The 22,905-nt window shown below is 39.5% G+C and overlaps 1 protein-coding gene across 4 annotated transcripts; it reads left to right on the top strand.

Moving 5' to 3' along the window:
* Positions 1-209: 209 nt before the first annotated feature.
* PRDX4 (peroxiredoxin 4) lies at positions 210-16,075 on the top strand. Of its 4 annotated transcripts, none has more exons than XR_006787681.1 (8): positions 210-593; positions 3,732-3,849; positions 6,771-6,887; positions 8,848-8,970; positions 11,779-11,909; positions 13,061-13,186; positions 15,687-15,733; positions 15,967-16,075. XR_006787681.1 is itself a non-coding variant. In XM_045856002.1 (8 exons), the coding sequence occupies exons 1-8, from the start codon at positions 344-346 to the stop codon at positions 15,968-15,970; spliced, it is 825 nt and encodes a 274-aa protein (XP_045711958.1). In that variant the 5' UTR covers positions 210-343; the 3' UTR covers positions 15,971-16,075. The 4 variants fall into 4 exon arrangements, 3 of the variants coding, with proteins under 3 accessions (XP_045711958.1, XP_045711956.1, XP_045711957.1); XM_045856002.1 differs by having other exon boundaries at positions 13,152-13,186; XM_045856000.1 differs by lacking the exon at positions 15,687-15,733.
* The last annotated feature ends 6,830 nt before the right edge of the window (positions 16,076-22,905 follow it).

Genomic DNA, 22,905 nt, shown 5'->3' with positions numbered 1-22,905 from the left:
GTCGTGGGTTTGTTGAAGATGCGGGCGTGGAAGTAGTACAGAGGACGGGAGCTTCGGAGGCCAGTCACTCGCCAAGCCATCTTTCTCAGAGTTGGGCGGAGCGCCAGCCTTGGCCCGCCCCAAGGCGCAGGCGCAAATGCCGGCCTGGGGCGAGCAGGCCACGTGGCGGGGCCAGGGGTGGGGGTGGTCGAGGGAACCCGGAGAGCAGGGGGGCGGGGAGTGAGAGGGCGGAGCAGGTCTCGCGAGGCCGCGCCCGAACTCGCGGGTTGTCCGGCGCGCGATTGTAGCTGCCTGACGGCGGGAGAAGTAGCGCTCGCGCTGAGGGACGTTAGTCTGCACTCGCATGGCCATGGAGGCTCCGCAGCCGCTGCCAGCCGCGACGACTGCAGCCCCCAACCGGAGCCGAAGGCTGCTGCTGCTGCCACTACTGCTGTTCCTGCTGCCAGTCCGGGCTCTGCGGGCCTTGGAGGCAGAGGAGAGGCCCCGAACCCGTGAAGAGGAGTGCCACTTCTATGCGGGGGGACAAGTGTACCCGGGGGAGGCGTCCCGAGTTTCAGTCGCCGACCACTCCCTGCATCTCAGCAAAGCCAAGAGTAGGTGGTTCCCTGTCAAGGGGGTTTGACCTGTGGCAGAATGAGGCGGGAAATGGGGAGGGCCGGGAGACACGTGGGCCTTGCCAAAGGTCCACCCGGGAGTCTGACTTGGGCGGCTCCCCTGCGCTGCCTCCGTCCCTGGGCGGACCCGGTTTTTTGGGGGGGCGGGGAAGGGTCCAGCTGTGAGAAAGGGATGGTTTCCGCTAATCAGATTTTGGAAATAGTGGTTACCCCAAAAGCCGCAGAAAAGGGAAAGAGGGTGGCCCTGGTCTGGGACTTGCATGCATCGAAGGATGTTGTGCAAACTGAAAGGCTTCCTCAAACATCACAAAGTGGTTGCTGCACACCGCGTCTGTTTCCAAGTACTATTTGAGGGAAGAATACCTTAAGTCGAATAATGATTCGTAGGAAGTTTGATTAAACAGAAAAGTGACTAAACAAATGTTAAGGAAAGCAAACATTTCACGTTTCTTTTTTTCATCTTATAAAGATGACTATTAAGCCCTTCCCCCAAATTTATATAATTACCAGGTATTTTTGTGTGTGTCTCTTAGAAATGAAGAACTTATTACATGGTGTTCTTTGTAGGGAGAGGAGGCAAAAGGAGGTTGGAAGTAATGTATTTTGGTTGATGATAAACCTCATGGCAAATTTGTGTCCTGCCAGTTTGGCTTGATTACTTGCATTTCTGTCCAGTGTACACAGCAAATGGCCAGGTTCAGGAAGGACACGTCAGACTGAGATACTGAGAAAGTTGTGGCCTGCTGCATTTAGATGTTAAGATTACCCAAAAAGAAGTGACCGGGATTAAAGGATAAAGACGGCCCCTTGCTTGCTTTTAAGTACCCTGCTTTCCCTATAGATCAGTTGGCATTCAGAAGATGTGTATTTGGCTTTTGTGGTTGTTACAGTATGTTCTATGCCCATATGCAGTGAAAAAAGCTTCACAATTATGAATCCTTAGTGTTAAATAGGATGTTGTTATGACTTAGGATGGAGTGGGAGTAATAAATGAGGAAAACTGTTTTGCCTTAAACATTTGCAGTTCTTTTCCTGCCGAAAATTAACTAATTTTGGACTTTGGTTTTTCAAAAGCCAGTCTTGCACTTTGAAAATCACAGTATTTCAAAGTGCCATTAGTTTTACTTGCCTCAGAAGATATTTTGAAATATGTCAGCCAGTTAAGTGTTTATTGGCATTACATATATTTCCTATAAGGAACAAATCCCATCCAACTCTGCTCATAAAAGCAAAAAAGAAAAATAGTAATTTCTCTTTGCCAGAAAACTTTTTCAAATTTTAGGTATTTGCTACATCTCTGTCACATGTAGGCTTATATAGAATTAAAGATACCAGGACTTCTATTCATAAAGTGGAATACTATAGAGCTGTTAAGGTCATACTTTCAAATAATTTTTGGTAACATAAAAAGTGTTCATGATTTACTGTTGCTTCTTTTTTTTAAGGGGTACAACATGATCAAATTTGTCTTTAAAAAAAGACTGGAAGGAAAGACCAAAATGTGAACAGTAGTTAATGGAGTTATGAGAAGAGGAGGTTTAAGTATTCTTCTTTATACTGCTTTGCATTTGCCAGAATCTTTGTTGTATGATTTATATTCAAGATTTTAATAGACACATGGGGTTGCTTGGGGAATTCCATTTATAGATCTTAGCAAAGTAGCTGGATTTTTTTTGCTCGATAAATAGATGACAGTTTTTTTTTCTTTGAACTAACACTGCAATTCTTAAATCGAGAACCCAAAATTTTTTAACTGATAATTTTGATAAAATTTCTCAGATGGTTTTCCCAATATGCTAAGATCATTAAAGAGTGTCATTGTAATACATCATTATAAGTCTAACCACACATCTTTGTAATGTATCCTGTTACTCTATACTCTTGAGTAGTATTTTCAGTAATGTATACATAAAACATATATAGTTCAGTACCCTTCTACTATCTAGTTCTCCCTCCTGGCCTTTACCTAATCAGATAAGGATATTTATATGAGGTAGGCTGCTGACTCAAGATGAATAATCAAATGTTATATATTAACTTTACAGAGAAATTTATCTTAAGTTTGTGTCTCTTTTCGGAGTGACTATAAAAATGCTGGCTGTTAGAAACCTTTCTAGAAACCATAGTCAAACTTGGAAGCACATATTGACTTCAATATATGTAATGGTTCTGGAAGTTTAAGTGCTATCTGAGTGTAACAGAAGATCAAGGTGTATTATTATCAAAGCATGTTGGATAGAATTACCACATGCCTTACAAGAGAGCAGCACCAACTATTCAATTTCCATCAGGTCACTTGAAACCTGTTCAAGGGGGTCTCTTCTTTCAAAGCCCTCTAGGAAAACAGTCCAATAGTGTGGGATTTTACACTTCTGGCCTGATGTGTTTGCAGATTTCCTACTCCTAGAGTGTGGCAGCAGGTCCTCCATGAGTATTAAGAAACTGGACAGATGTTTAAATTAGTACATCTGAAACACTGCCATTAGGGAAAGGAACATCTGCTTATTTGAAATGTAGGAAGTTGTTCAACTTGGAGGGGCTATAGTGAAGTATCCAGTAGGGTTTAGTGCGGGGTTAGAATGCGGGGGCAGAGCTGTGAGCATGAATAGAAAGTAGTCACTAACCTCCAACTGAAATTGAGCATTTCTTTCCGTTATAATGTCAGCAGCAAAGCACACTAACTTCAGTAGTACTTGCACGTACCTTTTGCCAGGAGACCCACAGATATTTTCATACTGCCTTGTAGCTGTTGGTTGTTGTGGGTATCCTGAAACATCATTTACACTCTTCACTATTTGGGTAGTTATTAGATCATTGCTAGACCCTGCATTTTAAAAGTGCTAATAAAAGGGTACATGTATTACTACATCACCAGTATGGTATTTTTATATTTGATCATTGCATTTCAATATAATCACTTTCCTTTGTAATTTTATATATTCTATTTTATACATTCAATTGCACTATTCTAGGAATTCTGTAAGCTTCAATGGACTGCTAAAGAGATCCAAAGGTTGAGAAGTATGATTTTTAGTGATTTCCTAAAGCTGCCCTTCCTTCTGTGCTCCCACCAGCTTTGGCAGTGTTAACAAAACACCCTCTATTTTTCTTCCTTAGTTTCCAAGCCAGCACCTTATTGGGAAGGAACAGCTGTGATAAATGGAGAGTTTAAGGAGCTCAAGTTAACTGATTACCGTGGAAAATACCTGGTTTTTTTCTTCTACCCACTTGATTTGTAAGTAATAATGTACATAGCAGCTTGTAAAAACCTCAGTTATTATTGATCATTAATCAGGAACATCAGCGGCTAGAGGGGGGTTGGGAGGGGGATAATGGTGGAAAGAGGGGAAGAGACTAGTATGAATGAATGACTCATGGACATGGACAACAGTGTAGAGATTCACCGTGGGGGGTGGGATGGGCCAAGAAGGGCAAAGGGGGAAAAATTGAGACAACTGTAATAGAATAACAATAATAAAAAGAACATCACATAGGAATATTTTATTTAGCTCTTGGTTCCAAAAGGCAAACATCTGATGAGAAATTTTTCCAAGTAACATCTACCGTGTATTTCAGAATCATAACCCATTGACCCCAGTTCTTTACACTCATATTGTGTTATCACATAATCAGTAGAGAAAAAATACAATTATATTCATTAAGGTACACCCACTAAGTCAAGAAAATGGACTGACAGTATATTAGAAAGCATTTAATAGCAATACTTACGCCACAAAGCTATTTAATGTATCCTTGTTAAATAGAAAATCAATTGCCCTTTTCTCTGGTGGTGCCATTTAACTATGGTTTTACTGTTTTTATTCTTTGCTGCACCCGTTGCTCTTCTGTGATTTGAACATTTGCCTGAAAAGACTGCATGTAGTTAATGAATGATGCCTACTGATATAAATTATGGTTATTGTGGGAGTGTTTTCTTTTTAACTCTGTGACCATGAGCAACTTCTGTAGATAGTCAGAAAGTTGACTCAAAGTAAAGACTCTTGTAGCATTAGTCACATCGAGACTTTAATTTTATTTCAGGCATTTTTCAAATTCTATGAAAGCAAAGTGGTACTAAAAAGAGCCAACTTTTATCTTTTTTCTATTTGAATATATTTTTTGGTTACAAAAGTAAGTAGAAGTTTCTTCTATCTTTGTCACTGTATATTAAAGTCTTTTTTCTGTTAGGACTCATGTTGAACTATGTAAATAAATGTTAAACTTACGGGGAGGATATACTTCAACTCATCTCTATAGGTTGTAGGCCAGTGGTCGTCAGACTTTTTCTGTGCAGGGCTAGATAGTAAATATTTTAGTCTCAGCGTTGTGGCGATCTTTTTTCCAAGTACTTAACTCGACCGTCATAGCACAAAAACTGGCTTACACAGTGCACAAACGAATGAGTGTTGTGGTCCGTTGCAAGTTCATTTACAAAAAGTCAGATAGACTAGATTTGGCCTGTGGCTTGTAGTTTGCTGACCCTTAGTCTGTCCAAACAGGAAAAACTCTGATAAAAATTAGTTCATTGAGACTAAAACAAGTCTTGAATCTACCTAATAATTTTTAAAGCAGCTTGACTAGCTAAAATGTATAATATACTTTAATTTCCAATAGAAACCAGAAGTTCAGATTTTAACACACAAAAATTATAGGCCTTCTAAGTTCATGTTGTTAAAAAACCAAAAAGTTAAAACATATGTAAAATATATGTGACACTAAACCTGAATTTTGGAATTAGTCTAACATAGCTGACAAATATGCTCTGTTTCTCCAGTGTTGTTTAAAACTCCTTAATGAATAAGACATGTAATTATGCATGATGTTAGCAATGATCTTCTGGGGTAAGGGGCTAAGATAGCGTCTTTCTGTTGTTCTGTGTAATGCAGACTGGTTAGAGGGGGAGGAATTCTCAGGCATTTGCCACACACAGTCTACAAGGATGAAAATCACAAACAAAACCCTTCCATTTTCTGCCAGACTTTTTTCTCTCTCTTCACTAAGTCTAGATAGCATTTCCTGGGATAATAGGAAGGAAGGCAGGGTCAGACCATTCTCACTTTTTGGAAAATATTAAAAATACATATTATAGCCCAGGTTCCAGGGACATAATGTAGATTAGAACTTTCTGCTTGCATATGACAGCCTTCACTTGAACAAATGAAATATTTGAAAAGCCTAGGGCGATGGTAGGAACTTGTCCCCTAAATCTACATTTTTCAAACTTTCTTGACCATGACACACAATAGGAAATAAACTTTTCATTGCTGCCCAATACACTTACACATACACACAGGGTAACAATCAGTCTGTGTGCACCAATACAGCCATGCTATACTGAAATCCTGAAAAACGTCCATACCAGCACATAAAGTAGCCACTTTCTCAATCCCCTCCCCACATTACTCCTCCCCCTGGTCCTTTTCCAAAACCTCCAGCACTGAAGGCGACTTTGAGTTAAGGTTGCTAAATATTTTTAGTATGACTCCTGAACACATATATAGGGCCCAGCAGAAGTAATGCCTGCTTGATTGTGGTTGGTAGGGTATGTGAATGTCTCACATGAGATGGACAGCAATTTGAACATTTCACCTAAAATGTCATATGGTGTGCTTGGGTGTGGTATTGTTATGTTACAGAATTACATGCTTATAATTTTGTAATAAAAATGGTGTTGTGTGTGCCAGACCATGTATGCAACTTGTATATGCTTGTTTTATAACTTACCTGTACTATGAATGATGTATTCTCATATTTTCTATTTCACTGTTCTAAAATGCGGACTGGAACTCAGTAAATTGGCCTAAGTAATTCCTACCACAGTTTGAAAAGTACTACCCTAAGGTAATATTCTCTGAACATGCCCTTCTGACAGCAGGACCTTATCAAGAAATAGAGGGGAGAGGAGAGAATTTCCTGATCTCCAAAACAGAGATGGATGCATCTAGCTCATAAGGCTGGTAACAATGAAATGATAAAAGATTTGTACAGGTCCTTGGAACGCTATAAAGCATATTAGACTACTCAGTCATGAGAAGGTTCATATATAAAATTGTTCTTAATGTACGTTTTATATACTAAATGTATTTGTAATGACTAGGTCATTTACAATGTATATGCGTACTTGGAGAATACTGAGTGTACTTTTTTTACTTTCAGCACTTTTGTGTGTCCAACTGAAATCATCGCCTTTGGTGATAGAATTGAAGAATTCAGATCTATCAACACCGAAGTGGTGGCATGCTCTGTTGATTCACAGTTTACCCATTTGGCCTGGTCAGTATTTCTCTCATTTGTATGGGGAAAATGGATATACTTTTAAATTATGGGCAGACAACTCTTAACAAGATAGCAATATAGTTATTTATCAGACAACTCAGGAGTAGATTTGTCTGAGAACTGCTGGTTCAACGAAGTCACATAAAAATGCTTAAGGATTTTATAGGATATTTCAAAATTGGGAGGAAAGTTCAATGCAAAAGATGTAATATCCATAGCCAAAACTATCAAATTTGTATGATTGCTTCATTGTGACAAATTTTGGGTAACCTTAATCTGGAGAGAAAAATCTTTAAAATACCATTTCTCTGTTATGCAGTTGACTGGTATTAAGCCAAACTCAAAATAGCTTTTATAATCACTTTAAAAGAACCAGTGATTTTTAAATTAATTTTAGAAATAATTTTTAATTTTTCACCTAATCAAATGCAAAGAATTGCAAGTTAAAATGACAAGAGGTGCTATTTTCCCCTATCTGATTGGCCAAAATTTCAAACATTGAAAACTTTAATGCAGTGATGACATAGGTGGGAAGAAATGGCACTCACATACACAAATTCAGCATTTCTGGAGAGTAATTAGGCAACATATTTTAGAATTTTAAATGTGCGTGTTGGTGTGAGGTTTTTACTTGCATCCACAATTTTGTGTGTAAAATTTTATGCATGATGAAGACTATTCAAAATTATATTGGTTTTAAAACAATATTCACTTCATTAAAGTAACAAATTCAAAATAAGTTTTTCTCCATTTACAATTATATGTATATACATAAATATATGTGCATGCATATGAAACTAAACTTTTAATTAGTTCAGGAGCTACAATTTTAATTTACATTCCCTTAAGTAATTAATCTCTTAAGTGTTTTAAAATGCTCTCATATATTTTATTTGATTTCCTTTAAGTACCTCAATTTTCAGACACTCTCCCTAAGAACTTAATTCCTGCAAATCTAATAAATATAGTATGTCTTAAGTCCTTTTAAAGTCTTTCTTTATTATTTATAAACTGAATAAAATTTCAATTTACACATTTTAAATTGGAATCACAAAGTAAATTGTATTCTAATATGCCAGATTCACGTAAACATTATAATTAAATATATAAATATGTACTGATTATTTCTCAATATAAAAATGTTAAAACCATGGGTTTAATCTATAACTTCTATTGTAGTTCTGAATCACCGTGGGATTAAAACACAAATCCCCTAAGGGAAAAAGTTTATGTCATCACAAAAAATTTGGGGTTACTTCCCCAAGGAACTTTTTGGGGTACATTCTCAGCTGTATGGGTTTCATATCAACCCCAGATTTCCCCATGGGTGTCAGGACTTGGTTGCGGGCATCTGGAGCAGCATTTCCTTGTTTTTGCTCTGCTGTGTCAGTGTCCTCCCATTGGGGCACCAGCCCACATCCCCTGGTTTCATCGTAGAGAATATTTCAATCTGAAGACTGATAACATCGGTGGTTATAGCTAACTTCCTTCACTGCTACATATGGACTTTGCATTTCTTTGTCTCAGGATATTCAAATATCCAGTTGTATTCTGCCTCTCTTATGGAATTGTTTTGTGATCACAGTTCTAAGGTTATTCTTATGACAGTGCATAATCAGACAAGTGTACAACACTAAGAATACAAGGATATTTCCAGCAGTATTTTATAAAAGCAAAAAAATTGAAATAGTTTAAATGTCTCAGTAGAGATTAGTAAAATATAGTATACCTGAACACTAAAAATGTGATGTGTATCTCCATATTTAGTGTTTAAAAGATATGAATATGTTATTAAGTAGGGGGAAAGGCAAGAAAATAGAATGTATATTACCCTTTTTTTTTTTTTTAGGAATAGCATGGGTTTGTTGTGTGTGTTCATGTGTGTGCATATGCAGAGAGAGTGCTGTTTTGATATATGTCATGTACTTAACTCTGAGAGGTGTATGTTCCATTACAGGATTAACACCCCTCGAAGACAAGGAGGACTTGGGCCCATCAAGATTCCACTGCTTTCAGATTTGACCCATCAGATCTCAAAAGACTATGGCGTATATCTGGAAGACTCAGGCCACACTCTTAGGTAATTATGGCCAATCCAGATATACTTGAAACCCTCCTTGAAATGGAGTTAGAAGATAACAAGGTTTGATCAAGAAATCATGTTTGCTCTATTTGCAAACATGTTGTAGATACTCTTTAAAATAATTCGTGAGTGCCCTATTTAAACTATGATGTGTCACAGGCTGTTAGAGCTGGGAGAGTACATAGAAGTGCTTGACCAGCCCTGCCACTTTACAGATAAACAGATTAATAGAGTTCCAGGACCTTTGCTGAGGATATAGAATTACTTAATGGCAGAGTACAGACTTGAACCCTGGTTCCCAAACTTCTTATCCATTTCTTTTCTTCCCAAGCTGACTCCAGTAATGGTTTTACTAAATACAGGTATCATAGTATTTAGCAAACCTGTGTCTTTGAAGTAGGAAAAATTAAGGAAATATTTTATCTGACAGCTCTCACTTGGTTACTTGAGCTAATAAATGCTAATAGAATTCTTTGAAAATAAGGTGATTTCATCTTAAAGCAACTGCCGTTTTTGTTGTAGTTATGTTGTTTATTTGCTTTTCAGTACTAATAAAGTGTCAGTATTTTATAATCCTGTTTTTAATAACAGCTTTTTTTTAGGTTTTATTTATTTTTAGAGAGAGGGGAAGGGAGGGAGAAAGAGGGAATGAAACATCAATGGGTGTTTGCCTCTCACGCCCCAGTACTGGGGACCTGGCCCGCAACCCAGGCATATGCCATGACTAGGAATCGAACCACTGACACTTTGGTTCACAAGCCCATGCTCAATCCACTGAGCTACACCAGCCAGGGCTGATAACAGCTTTCTTAAGATACATGACTTACCCAATGTAAAGCATACAATTCAGCAGTTTTTAGGATATTCAGAGAGTTTTGCAACCGCCACCACAATCCATTTTAGATCATTTTCATTGCTCCAAAAACAAACCTCATACCCATTAGCAGTTACTCCCCCTTTCCCCCAATTTTCTGGCTCCCATGGCTGCCTGCTTGCCTTCTTCATTGAATCCCTTTTGTTTAGTAAGGCACATCTTCATAGCTTCCTAGGAAAAGGTCATGGAAGATAAAATGGTTTGAGAGCTTACATGTCAAAAACTGTTTTTATTCTACTCTTCATATTAATCAGTAAATAATTGGGCTGAGTATATAGCATTGTAGATTGAAAGGCATTTTCCTGAAAACATTTCAAAGCATTGAAATAACCCCGCTACCTTTAGCTTCTGGGGTGGTTACTGAGATGTCTGTTGCCATTTAATTTCTAATTTTTTATAAGAATGACCTGTCTCTTCTCTGTGGAAGAGACATACATGTATATCACACAAAGTATGGCAAATGTCTTAGTCTCAAAGTCTACCAAAGAAGCAAAATTCACAAAATTAAAACAGAAAATAGAAGCTAGAATTTGCTACCAAAGAAAAGACATATTTGTTTTTGTGTGCTATGTGTTTATATGATGTATGTTACAGAGGAAAGCTCAAAATTTCAGATCAGCCTCACTTCAGAACATACTTCATCACCACTGACAACAGTTTTCAACTGTTAAAGTAGCCACGTGAAAAAACACACACATGAATAATTACTAAGGAAGTTCACCTGGTCCAAGGAGCGTGAGCTCTAGTTATTTCAGACATTGAGTCACTCATTCAAAAAATGTATTGTAGGATAAACAGGAATACTTTAGTAATGTTTCATGTAATTATGAAACAAGATTTCATGAAACAGATATGTAATTCCATATGTCTATTTTAAAAATCTCATTATTAAGCCCTGGGTGGCGTAGCTCAGTGGATTGAGCATGGGCTGTGGACCAAAGCATCACAGGTTCGATTCCCAGTCAGGGCACATGCCTGGGTTGCAGGCCACGACCCCCAGCAACCGCACATTGATGTTTTTCTCTCTTTTTCCCTCCCTTCCCTCTCTAAAAATAAATAAAATCTTTTTTAAAAATCTCATTATTTGTAATACTTACACACAAGCAATTAGCCCCAGTACCTGAGATATTGTTCTAGTCCAAAGTGAATATTGGGTTGAAATTCATACTGACTTAAATAAATTGACTATAAAGTCCTTTCAAATTTTTTCTCCCTTTTGCAGTAACAGATATTTTTGGTCAAAGTACTTCATTATTCCCCAGGCCATAAGAGTGAATCACACATATAGAGATTTAGAGGGAAAGGTAACTTTGCTTATATTGGTGACCTTCTCTTTTTCTGCCATTGAAAAGGGAAATAAAAAGACATTCTAAATAACCAGTAATGAGAAAGATGGATCATTCCTTCACTCAAAGGAAGACTCTGCTATGTAGTTCCATCATTTCATTCACAGTGCATTAAAATCCCAAACCCTAGTACACATGAAGATTCAACTATAAATACTATAGGACATTTCATAGGCAAGAACAGAATTTTAAAGCTACTGAGGAATGGGGGGAGGTTAGGAATAAAGGGGGGATAAACGGTGATGGAAGGAGACTTGACTTGGGGTGGTGAACACATATTACAACATACAATGATATAAAATTGTACACTTGTATGTAATTTTATTAACCAATGTCATCCCAATAGGTTCAATAATTTTTTTTTTAATTTTAAAGCTACCCTTTTAACAATTGTAATCTCAAGCTATATAGCAGATAAGTATGGATATGGGTGCGTGTGCATGCCTCTGCCAGTCAAGTAGGTAGGTAGTGTGTGGTTGGTTCTGTATAACAACCTTGTGTGATTGGTACAGGGATTTACATTAACAAACACTTGTCTTAACTGATATGGAATGGTCTCACTTCTACCACTCTTGTGTTTTATAGAGGTCTCTTCATTATTGATGACAAAGGGATCCTAAGACAGATTACTCTGAATGATCTTCCTGTGGGTAGATCGGTGGATGAGACACTGCGTTTGGTTCAAGCATTCCAGTACACCGATAAACATGGAGAAGGTACTCTTTCCTTCTAAACATCATAGCCTTTTGATTTTTTAAAAAGGTTTATTTATTTTTAGAGAGAGGGGAAGGGAAGGAGAAAGAGAGGGAGAGAAATATCAGTGTGTGGTTGCCTATCAATGCATCCCCCACTGGGGACCTGGCCCACAACCCAGGCCTGTGCCTTAGACTGGGAATCAAACTGGCAATCCTTTGGTTCACAGGCTGGCACTCAATGCACTGAGCCACACCAGCCAGGGCAGCCTTTTGATTATTTAATTTGAAAAGAGATAGCAGCATAGTTTAGTTTTTTATCCTATAATTTGGAAGTTTCCAAAGTCATCTCATTGATTGTCTTGAAATTGTTAGCTGATCTTTTAGTAAATCAAATTACTTAAAGTACATTTTAACAAAATATCACTAATATATACTACTTACTGAATTTAAAAATGCGAAAATATTATTTGCAGTCTTTTTGGTTAAGCTCAAAGAGAAAAGTTTCTGCTGCTACAATTTTTTAAATGATATTTCTATAAACTTAAAATGTGCCAAACTGGCAATATATAGTAACATAGGTTTTATGTTTTATGTGCACCATTTACAGTATTTGATGCAGATTTTTTCCTCAGAGTAATTCAGTAATCGTCAGGGTTATCCAGTATCACACTAGTAATGTATCAGTTCATCTTTTCACTCTGAGCTTTCACAATAGCTACATAGGAAAGGTCAGATTTTCCTCAAATAGAACATATGCTTTATATTCCTTTCAAATGTGTAACTTGGTGCCTCAGTCCAGGTTCATTCTAAAAGGAAAAGCCTACTTCCTAAATAAAGCCTCTTTTGAGAAACAGCAAACCATGGCATCAGTACAAAATACTGCAAGAAATAGCAAATAAGCTTATTGTAAGTTTATATAAAGTCAGAGAAATTTTTACCATGCCTAGAACTTTCAGTTCACCAGATTTCCCAACTTTCCAACTTTCTTAGAGGAAGAATCAGTTTGGTTTCTTAAATTATAAATGTAACTAAACATGATTGGCAAAAATGAAAATAGACTAGCTACCTACTGATAAGCTCCGTGACTAAAATTCATGACTAAAATTGGTGCAAGCAGGCAAACTAACAGAAGTCATGTGTTCAGTGGCCTAGAAATGATCTCATTAATACAGGCTCTACTTTCAATTTCATTCGGAAAAAGAAAAGCCGAGAGTTGAAGAGAACCGAACTCAACAGTCTTTTGCCAATTTTTATTCCTTTCAGTGTGCCCTGCTGGATGGAAACCTGGGAGTGAAACAGTAAGTCAAATGGATTTTTCTGTTAAGGGGAGGGGATGTCTGGAGCCAAACAAAAATGCCAACCTTAAGATAATCTGTAATAGCACTGCTTTGATTTTGTAAATGAACTAAACCTTGCTCAGCAAAAATCAGAAGAGTACAGGCATTCTTTGAACTGTAAGGAGCGTAGCTGAAACTAAGCAGAAGATGGGACTTCATGCTAAGAATTTTAAAGCCAAATATCCAGCAGAATATACCAACCATTAAAGGCAAAGAAAATAATCACAAGCAAAACCTATAGGTATACAGATGTATATTCTATATTACATATATATACCTATACATGTATATACATGTGTGATATATTTCACATGTGTGTAATATATTACCTATATCATACACCTGTATGTTATATATACAGGTGTGTGCCTGTGTGTGTGTGTGTGCATGCGCGCACACATGCCTGTATAAAAACTTTTGAGAAACTCTGGCTTAATCAACATTGAATTTCATGATTCTTTCATCACTTGAAGTCAAAAAATATGGAAACAAGTACATTCTTTCATAGGGAGGCTGTATAATTTATAGGCAATCCCTGAAGTAGTCCCTGGCCAAAGTACAACTTGTAAAACTTGCTTGAACTCTTTTCAGTGAACATGTTATCTTGTAAAAATCAAGAGGTTTATACAAACTATAGTTAGGAAAAATGCTACAGCATCAGATGACATTATAGTAGGATAAAAGGAAAATATAGACTCCTAAGACTTCCTTCCTTAGCAAATGCCGCCCCCCCCACCCCCACCAGAAAAAAAATCAGTACCATTAGCCATAGACAATGAAATGTAGAAATTCACTCTAACCTCACTCAGATTACGTAAAGTGCCATTTCACTAATTTTAAACCAGTTTTTGATAGATATGCAAAAGGGCTTTGCCCTCCTGGGTCAAAGTTAATGTTACAATACAACCTTATTCACCTCGACATAGGTCTGATGGATAGCAAATGGATTTGAAGTTAAACAGTAAAGGGACTTAGAGCACTAAGTACTTTAAATTATAAATTAGTCATTAGGTTAATTTACAATTATTGACCATGAGGCTCACAGATAGGAATCAGAAGCTGCAGGCGTCACCTGAGAAGCCTTAAAAAGCATTTCTAGGTAAGGTCTTCAGGCTCGGGACACTGCACCTGGAGCTTTAGCAGAACCAACAGTGAGTGACGCAGCACATCGCCGTGGGTCGAAGACATGTGCTGAGAGAGCAGGGTGAAGAAAGGGAGATGAAGGGTGACCAGGTCAAGAAATAGAGCTGTGAAGGGGAGAAGGGAAGAAAGTAGCAGGAGAGGGGCATGTAGGATCAAAAAAGGTTTGGTGGTGGTGTTTCTTCGAAGATAGATGGGCTTTTCACCTCCATATCCCTCAGCTTCGCCCTGTCTATTGCACAGTCCTCCTGCTTTGACTTCCAGACCTCGGTTTTCTGCACTCCAATGCATGTCATTCTCCAGACAGAACCTTTAGTGGCTCCCCAGCACTCACAGGACAAAGGCCTGATACCCAGGGCACAACCTTCAAGCCTTTGCATTGTTTCCACTGCCCCCTACCCAGTCACCTTCCCTACAGTTCATGCACAAACACTGTGATCCCACCAAATCACAACTCATCTCTCCCACAAACAAGCCCTGCTTTTTCACACCTTTGTGACTTTGCACGGGTCTTTCTAGAGCCTGGAATCCCTGTGCCCTTCTCTAAATTCTACTCCTCTTTCAGTGCCACTTCCTCTCTAAGACTGCCCCTAATGCCGTATCAGCCCCCATTGAGTCACATAGCCTGTATCACACATGATCATATTGTGCATTGTGTCAAAACAGTCACATCCACGGACATCTTTCCCACATACTTGTATGAGCCTCAAACGTAGGGACCATGGTAGTTCCCTAGATCCCCCCACCTAACCCACTATTGACACAACATAGTTATTCCGTAAGTAACTGAAAACTGAATTTACATGCAGACAAAGTGTAAACTGGCAAAGACAAAATACTCCCTGAAGCGATGCCTGAAAAACTAGATGATGATTATTTTATGCTGAAGGAAAATTATGAAGAAAACATGTATACAACTATTATAAACTGATTACAAGAGGGTTTTTGTATATGTAGGGATAGATGTACTTTACCTATAACTATCAAATGACATAGTTAATGTGAGGTCAATTTATATGAAAATTTCAAAAAAAGTAGGTTTCTAAGGCTCTGATCTAGTAGGGAGCATTTTGTTTTCATTCAGAGTATTTGTTCATTCACTAAATATTTATGCAAGGTAATACTCCATGTTGTGTTTGAGTATTTTTTTAACTTTGCAGTTTGAGATCAAAAGGTTGCCTTCCGGACCTCCAGAAACTCCATTTGAACACACTGCCCCCTTCCCAGGGGGTTGCGGCACACCAACACTTCATCAGCAGATGACTTTAGAAACACATTAACATCTGTAGCCATGCTCTCTCAATGTGTTTGGTTTAATCAGATCAAACCTGAAGATGCCATGAAAGCCTGGTGGCCACGAGAAGAGCTGTAAGTACATTTGGGGTGCCTGAGTACAGATGTTAATTCAGTAACAAGTTATGTTCCTCGTGGGATACCTGAGATTAGGAGGTAGGACAAATCCAGTTCTTCCTACGTACACACGACAGAGTTTCGTACACAAGAACGGTCCTCCTCTTTACTCAACATGGGCAACTACTAGCACACTGCTAATGATGTACTTTGGCTTCTGAAATGAATACTTCGCTCTTTTCTTTTCATAGATAATCCCAGATCCCGCTGGAAAACTGAAGTATTTCGACAAACTGAACTGAAAAATACTTCAAGTTACAATGTTTGAATGCTGTCAATAAAGGACACTGTGTTACTTACCGTGTTGAGTTACGGTAGTCATTTCTTGGAGAATAAAAAAAAATCCATGTCGGGCTCCAAAGATATTTAGTGTTCAAGTCAGACACTGATGTGAAAAGATAGACACTTATTCTGTTTCCAAACTAAGAGATGTCCCATTGAATCAAACTAGGAACAACAATAACTCACCTTTACGTAGAACTGATAATGTGCCAGGTGTCGCTTTAGGCAGATTATGTGAGTTATTTCATTTAATCCTCACAGCAACTGAGTTCTTGATTTTACAGACAAGAAAACTGAAGCTCAGATAAACTGCTGACCCAGGCAACAGCTAGCTAGCAAAGGTAGACTCAGAGTGGAACCCCAGACAGACTCATTCTGCTTGCTGGGCTCTTCCCATCCCACGGTGGCCCATGTCTGTACCCCTCAGGGTAGCAGGAAAGGCTCGGGGGTGAGCAGTCCTCTCCCCCGGTACCTGCTAAGGGACAGCTGAACCCAGAGCTCACTGCTCTGTACAACAAAGCCATTTAGTCACCACCAGCCCTTTTCTGTGAATTCATGTTTCGACTTATACCAAATGTGTAAGTAACAACTTACATGTTTAAATTCAGTTTAACAAACATTGAATCCCTAAATGTAGCTAGCTCCTCACAAACCACCTATAAAGCTGAACTCCAGTACTAGTACATCACGCCTTTTGCCGCCCCAATATGGCAATGACTTCATTGTAATCATGTACAGGTGGGCCATGGAAGAATGTTCTACATGCTAGCTTACAGTCACAATTTTAGAAGCCAACCTGTTTTAAAGGTGAAAACTGCTAGTCCTTCAGTGTTCAAACAGGGTTGTAATGATCTTGTCAGTACTTCCAATCCTGTTCTCAGATTTCTTCCTTCCAATCTGAACAGTACAAATTTTTTACTCATGGAATAGCCTATATCTTCTTGATCAATAGTTTCTATTCTCTGGAGCTTTTCTAACATGTTCATTTAGGTATGTTTACAAGGACGACAACAGCTATTTTTGTATCTACAGGGTCCAGCAGAAGTAACGCCTGCGTGAGTAGGGTAATAATGTGGGTATAATAATTTAGTTTTAATTTAAACATTTCACCTAAAATGTGTGCTTGAGTGCAATATAGTTATGTTACAGAATTACATGCTTATGAAAGATTCTGTCATAAAAAGGGGGTGTTATTTGTGCCAGACCCTGTATTCCAAAAAGCCAGTCATTACTGGTGCATTGAACACATAGCAGCCATTGGTCACCTAGTCCAAACACTTGGTGTATATCAGTAGCCAAAGACAACTTGCACCCCTTAAGGAGCTTAGTACCAGTATTTGATTACTGAAGTAGGTGTTGCTAGTGAGGTAATTTCTGGGGATCTCCAAAGAAGTGAAAACACATCCTGACTCACCTTTTCCGTATCAGTTGGGTTAATGTAAATAGCCATGAATAACATAGCATTAAATGCACGCCTTCTTGGTGCTTTTTATCACCTAGCCCTTCAAACAGCTCACTTCTGAAAGCCCGCAGGCCCAAAATGATATCCTAAAGATGATCTCATGTGGCCATTGATAGGAGACTAGACAAAGAGCCCAGAAAGGTCAGTGCCCCTACTGGAGAGGATGGGTCTAGGGCTGACAGGGTTGCAGCTACAGTGGACCTATTCCCAGAACATGTTGACCTAGATCAGTGCTGCTCACCTGGGGACAACTTGACCCCGGGGGACATGGTAATGTCTGGGAGTTGTTTTTGCCTGTCACATCTGTGGGGGTGCATCTAGTGGGTAGAGGCCGGGGTGCTGCTGAACATCCTGCAATGCAGACAGCCCCACAGCAAAGACTTGCCTGGCCCAAGATATCAACAGTGGTAAGGTTGGCACGCCCCTCTCTGGACACAGCTGCCAGCAGACCAGTATAGTTTAGTAGCTGCCTCTGCAGCAGGAGGACAATATAGTTATTGCCATTGCCATTTGGAGCTTATCCAAAATATCAGGTCAAGAGGTGACTTGAATTTTGTATGAAATACACTAGGCAATGTCTTTTCAGTGCATGCATACATACATACATATCTCACCTATAATTCCATGCTTCTCCCTCCAAGTTCTGATCTTCTGAGTATTTCCCAGTTTAGCCTTGGCAGCATGCTGAGCTTTACAGTGACTGCAGCAGACTGTTCTTCCAGGGATTTTTTAGTCCCCCAATCTCGCGCAAGAAATCAGTGCTCCCTCCCATCATTTCTTCTGTATCCATGAGCACAGCTAATCCTACATCCTAAAGTCTCCCTCAGTAGATTTCCAGGTTGTATATTTTGTTCTCAAATACATTAACCAGTATTTCCCTATTTATTGATATTTTGTGCTCTAATCCCCCCCACCTGATATCATGGAATGTGTCCTTGTATTTCATTACCCATGAACTTTCTGACGCCATGTCATGGAAATATCTTTGAATGAACTCATTAACATATGAATGGGATAACGTGTGTGTGTCAGTTACACAGCTCCATAAAGGTCTCCATGTGAGGAGAGAGATACAGGTCCGGCAGAAGTAATGCCATGAGTGTGGTTGGTAGGGTACATGAAAATGGACAGCAATTTGAACATTTCACCTAAAATACCATGTGTGCTTGAGTGTGATATTGTTACGTTACAGAGTTACACGCTTATGATTTTGTAATAAAATATTTGGTATAGATTACCAGCTCATAAACAGGGGTGTTATTTGTGCTGGCCCCTGTATATGCCCATATGTGTATACATACACATGTACACACTCAGGCTTCTATAAACTCATTATAAATTTTACCTAGCTTTTAGATGAGTTTGGGCATGTTCAGGGTGGTATGGCCGTAGACTTACCTAGCTTATAAAAGGAAAATGTTTAGCTTAGTATGTAGTCTTAGATAGCAAAGCAACTTTACCAATTCCACTATTAGCACAGCAACACAATTTTGGCATAATGCACACTTAGATAAAACCGTAAAAATATAGTTATAAAGGCCCACCTTTCTCAGACTTAACCTTACAATTTTTTAAATTTAAAAATTCAAAAGCCAAGGCAAACACCCAAGTTCACCTCAATCATGCATTTGTTCACACCGAAAATATTATCTGCACATGTGCAAGGTACTTGGCTAGGCAATGCGGATAAAATGACACAATCTCTTCCTTCAAGAAGCCCACAGTCTCCCAAATGAAAGCATGAGGAAAGAGCAACACAGCGCAGTAAACGCTAACAATGGTCACCTGTGCTACTCCAAGGTGAGCATGAGCAACTACAGCGGCACCTCGGTAGTCATCGTTCATTTATTCTGATGAGTGATGAGCAAGTAATGATTGATGAAGCATGTTTTCTCTCAGCATAGTGTTGTGAGTCATACAAGTTCTAGCAGGTGTGAGTAGCAAGCGAGCACTGAGAGCTGAAACACTTTTTTCTCGTGAAAATGCTGTGAGTACTAGGTTTGACGAGTTCTGAAGCCAACGAATACTGAAGTACTATTGCTCAAGGAAAAGTTGGGATGAGGGGAGGTGTTACAAAGGCGGGGAGTGTAAACCCACTTCCTATTCCTCCACTGAAAGTCGTATCACCTATGAGTGCACTGTCCTTATATAAGAAGACTACTTCAGCCCTGTCCAGGTAGCTAGCTCAGTTAGAGTGTCAGCCTGATATACCAAGGTTGTGGGTTCGATCCTTGGTCAGACCACATACAACAATCAACCAATGAATGCATCAGTAAGTGGAACAACAAATGATTATGTTTCTCTTTCTCTCTCTCAATCCCTGTCTCTAAAAATCAGTAAGTAAATTTTTTAAAAACTGTACTTGTGACACAACTTAACAGCCGGAGCCCTGACTGGTTTTCCTCTCTCATGATAATCTGCTGGGAGATGGCACATACTTTAGAACTGACTGGTTAGGATTGGAGGTTCAGGCTTTGGCCAAGGTGAGATGGAAGGCAGGTAAGAAGTGAATCTGCAGGTGTGTTTTCCTTCAAGATATTACTTTTTTTACAGGGAGGGGAAGGGTGGGAGAAAGAGAGGGAGAGAAACATCAATGTGTGGTTGCCTCTCGTGTGCCCCATATTGGGGACCTGGCCCGCAACCCAGGCATGTGCCCTGACTGGGAATCAAACCAGTGACCCTTTGGTTTACAGGCCATGCTCAGTCCACTGAGTCACACCAGCCAGGGCAGCTGTGGTTTTTTTACCTTCAAATTCTGTTCATTTTTTTTTTTAGCTCAGTTGGGACACCAGAAAGGAGCTCTTACCTTTTATGACAGCATGGAAGGACCAGGAGATTATTATGCTAAATGAAATAAGCCAGTCAGTAAAAAACAAATACTAAATGATCTTACTTATATGTGCAATCTAATGAACAAAATAAATTGACAAACAAAACAGAGGCATGGATACATGAAACAGACTGACAGCTGTGAAAGGAAACGGGGAGAGGAAGACTGGATGAAAGGGGAAAGGATTAGCCAAAAAACATATATACATAACCCACAGACAACAGTGTGGTGATGACCAGAGGGAAGGGGGCGAGGGCTGGGTGGAAGGGGAAAAATGGGGACTATTGTAATAGTGTAGGCAATAAAAACAAAGTTTTGCCCTGGCTGGTGTGGCTCAGTGGATTGAGTGCCAGCCTGTGAACCAAAGAGTTGCCAATTTGATTCCCAGTCAGGTCACATGCCTGGGTTGCAGGCCAGGTCCCCAGTAGAGGGTGCGTGATTCCTTCCCCTCTCTCTAAAAATAAGTAAGTAAAAATCTTTTTTAAAAGGGCAAATAAGCCCTGGCTGGCATAGCTCAGTGGATTGAGTGCAGGCTGCGAACCAAAACATCACAGGTTCGATTCCCAGCCAGGTCACATGCCTAGGTTGCAGGCCACGGCCCCCAGCAACCGCGCATTGATGTTTTTCTCTCTTTCTCCCTCCCTTCCCTCTCTAAAAATAAATACATAAATCTTTTTAAAAAGAGTCAAATGGCTTCAAAAAAGGGGGCAAATAATAAATGCTTTTAAAAATAAAATAAAGTTTAAAAAAAGAAAGATGAGATTTTACTTGTTTTCTAGTAAAGGGTATATGCTGCACAGTAACCCAAAGGCCACAAGATGGCGACCGGCGCACTGAAATCCCTCAACACCTGCCAAGTACGGAGGCCCCTTTCAGGCTAAACTGAAAGAACAACTAACTTGCAAGCATATTTTGTGTTGTTGTTGTTGTTTTTAGCCAATCTAATTTAGAAAAAAATTAAAATTACTAAAAATTTCAGAGCAATTCAAAACTAAGTACAACTCATGTAGACACCTTAATTTCTACCAAGAGAAAGTAGATCATGCCGTAGAGAACACAGGTAGCAAACGGAACACGCACACAGTGTATTTGAGTGACCACGAGAAAGGATCCAGAGTCGCACGGGCACACACGACACAATGCAAAGCACACTAATGTGAACTGTTTTCTAAATAAACCAGTGATAAAGACACCACCCTTGAAGACTGCCCATTGAAGAAATACCTGAGCAAAAACTAAGAACTTGGTAATAAATGCCTGAAGTAAAACTGGAATATATCAGCATGGACTAATCCACACCTGACCCACCTTAGGAAGTTCCACGCCAGACATGCGGCAGAGCTGGTACTGGGTAAAAGTCCGCCGTTCTTTGAAGAAGAGGGGCAATACACTAAATCACTAGAACCTATCAGGTATGTTCCGTAGTTTGCTTCTTCTCATCCTCTAAAAGTCCTATATTGGAAAATAAAGCCTCTAAATCTTATTATTAAAAAAACTTTATTGGTAGATAACAGATTTTGAATTAAGACTGATGTCCAAAATTACTTGAACAAGTAACTAAACTAAAAACAGAAGGAGCACTTTTTAAAAGTTCGATCTCAGCAGCATTCAAAGAAAGGCAATTAATGAATGTCATTTTCACCTATGGAAATAGCAAAGATGTTTTTAAAAGAATAGGATAACATTTGGTGAAGTTCAAGAAAACTGCTGCTAAGTGAATGTGTTCTGGAGGTTTATGTGAAATATGTACTGAAAGCCTTCGATGATACTATTCTGACCTAGACAGCACTTCTCTACAGTTTTCCTAAGGAAATAATTTACGGGTTAAATGTTTTAGCCACTTAGGATATTTACTGCAACATTGCTTAAAAGAGCAAGGGAAGTTCTAGAAAAAGCTTCAGTGCACAGCAACAAATGGATGAATGGGTAAGTTACAATCTACACACTAGGATGCAGTAGGTCTCTTACCTGAATTTCACTCAACACATTCACGCAACTCCCCAGAGCCCGTCCCTTCATCCCGTGTCAGACAGCACAGGGACCCCAGCGGCCAGTAGGTAGACAGGCAAATGCTGAGCTAAAGGGCCAGGTGGGGCTCAGGATGGTGGCAAGTACTGCGTGGGGAGACAGGACTGATGCCAGCAGGCTCCCAGCGCGCTGCACAGGCCAGATTTCAGGAGTCACCTCACACGCCTCCACAGCAGCTGTCTGTGCCTATGACTGACTGCTGCAAATGCTTGTTCACGGTAGCTGTGACTCCCACAAATACACTTATCTGATTTCCTTTAAAAGCATGCCAGCTAACTCGCAGAGCCATATGTGACCACCAATGTGGAACCCACACTAAAGACTGGAAACACCTTTCAGAGACACTCTTCTACGCAGCCTGGCCTTTGTCTCTTCTGACCTTGATGGACTTCCTGTCCCATCAAGGAAGAAACTCTCTTGGCTGCAAACTCATGGGAATACCTCCCTTTGGGTGACATTGTGACACTGGGTGTGGCCTCCCTTGCTATATCCTAGAAAGTTATACACTGTACTGGTCAAGAGTATCCT

The sequence above is a fragment of the Phyllostomus hastatus genome, unplaced genomic scaffold (assembly GCF_019186645.2).
Source record: "Phyllostomus hastatus isolate PE091 unplaced genomic scaffold, TTU_PhHast_1.1 phas_scaffold_12, whole genome shotgun sequence".
Classification (NCBI taxonomy): Eukaryota; Metazoa; Chordata; class Mammalia; order Chiroptera; family Phyllostomidae; genus Phyllostomus; species Phyllostomus hastatus.
The sequence above is the reverse complement of the archived record's forward strand: the minus strand, read 5'-3'. Positions and strand labels throughout refer to the sequence as shown.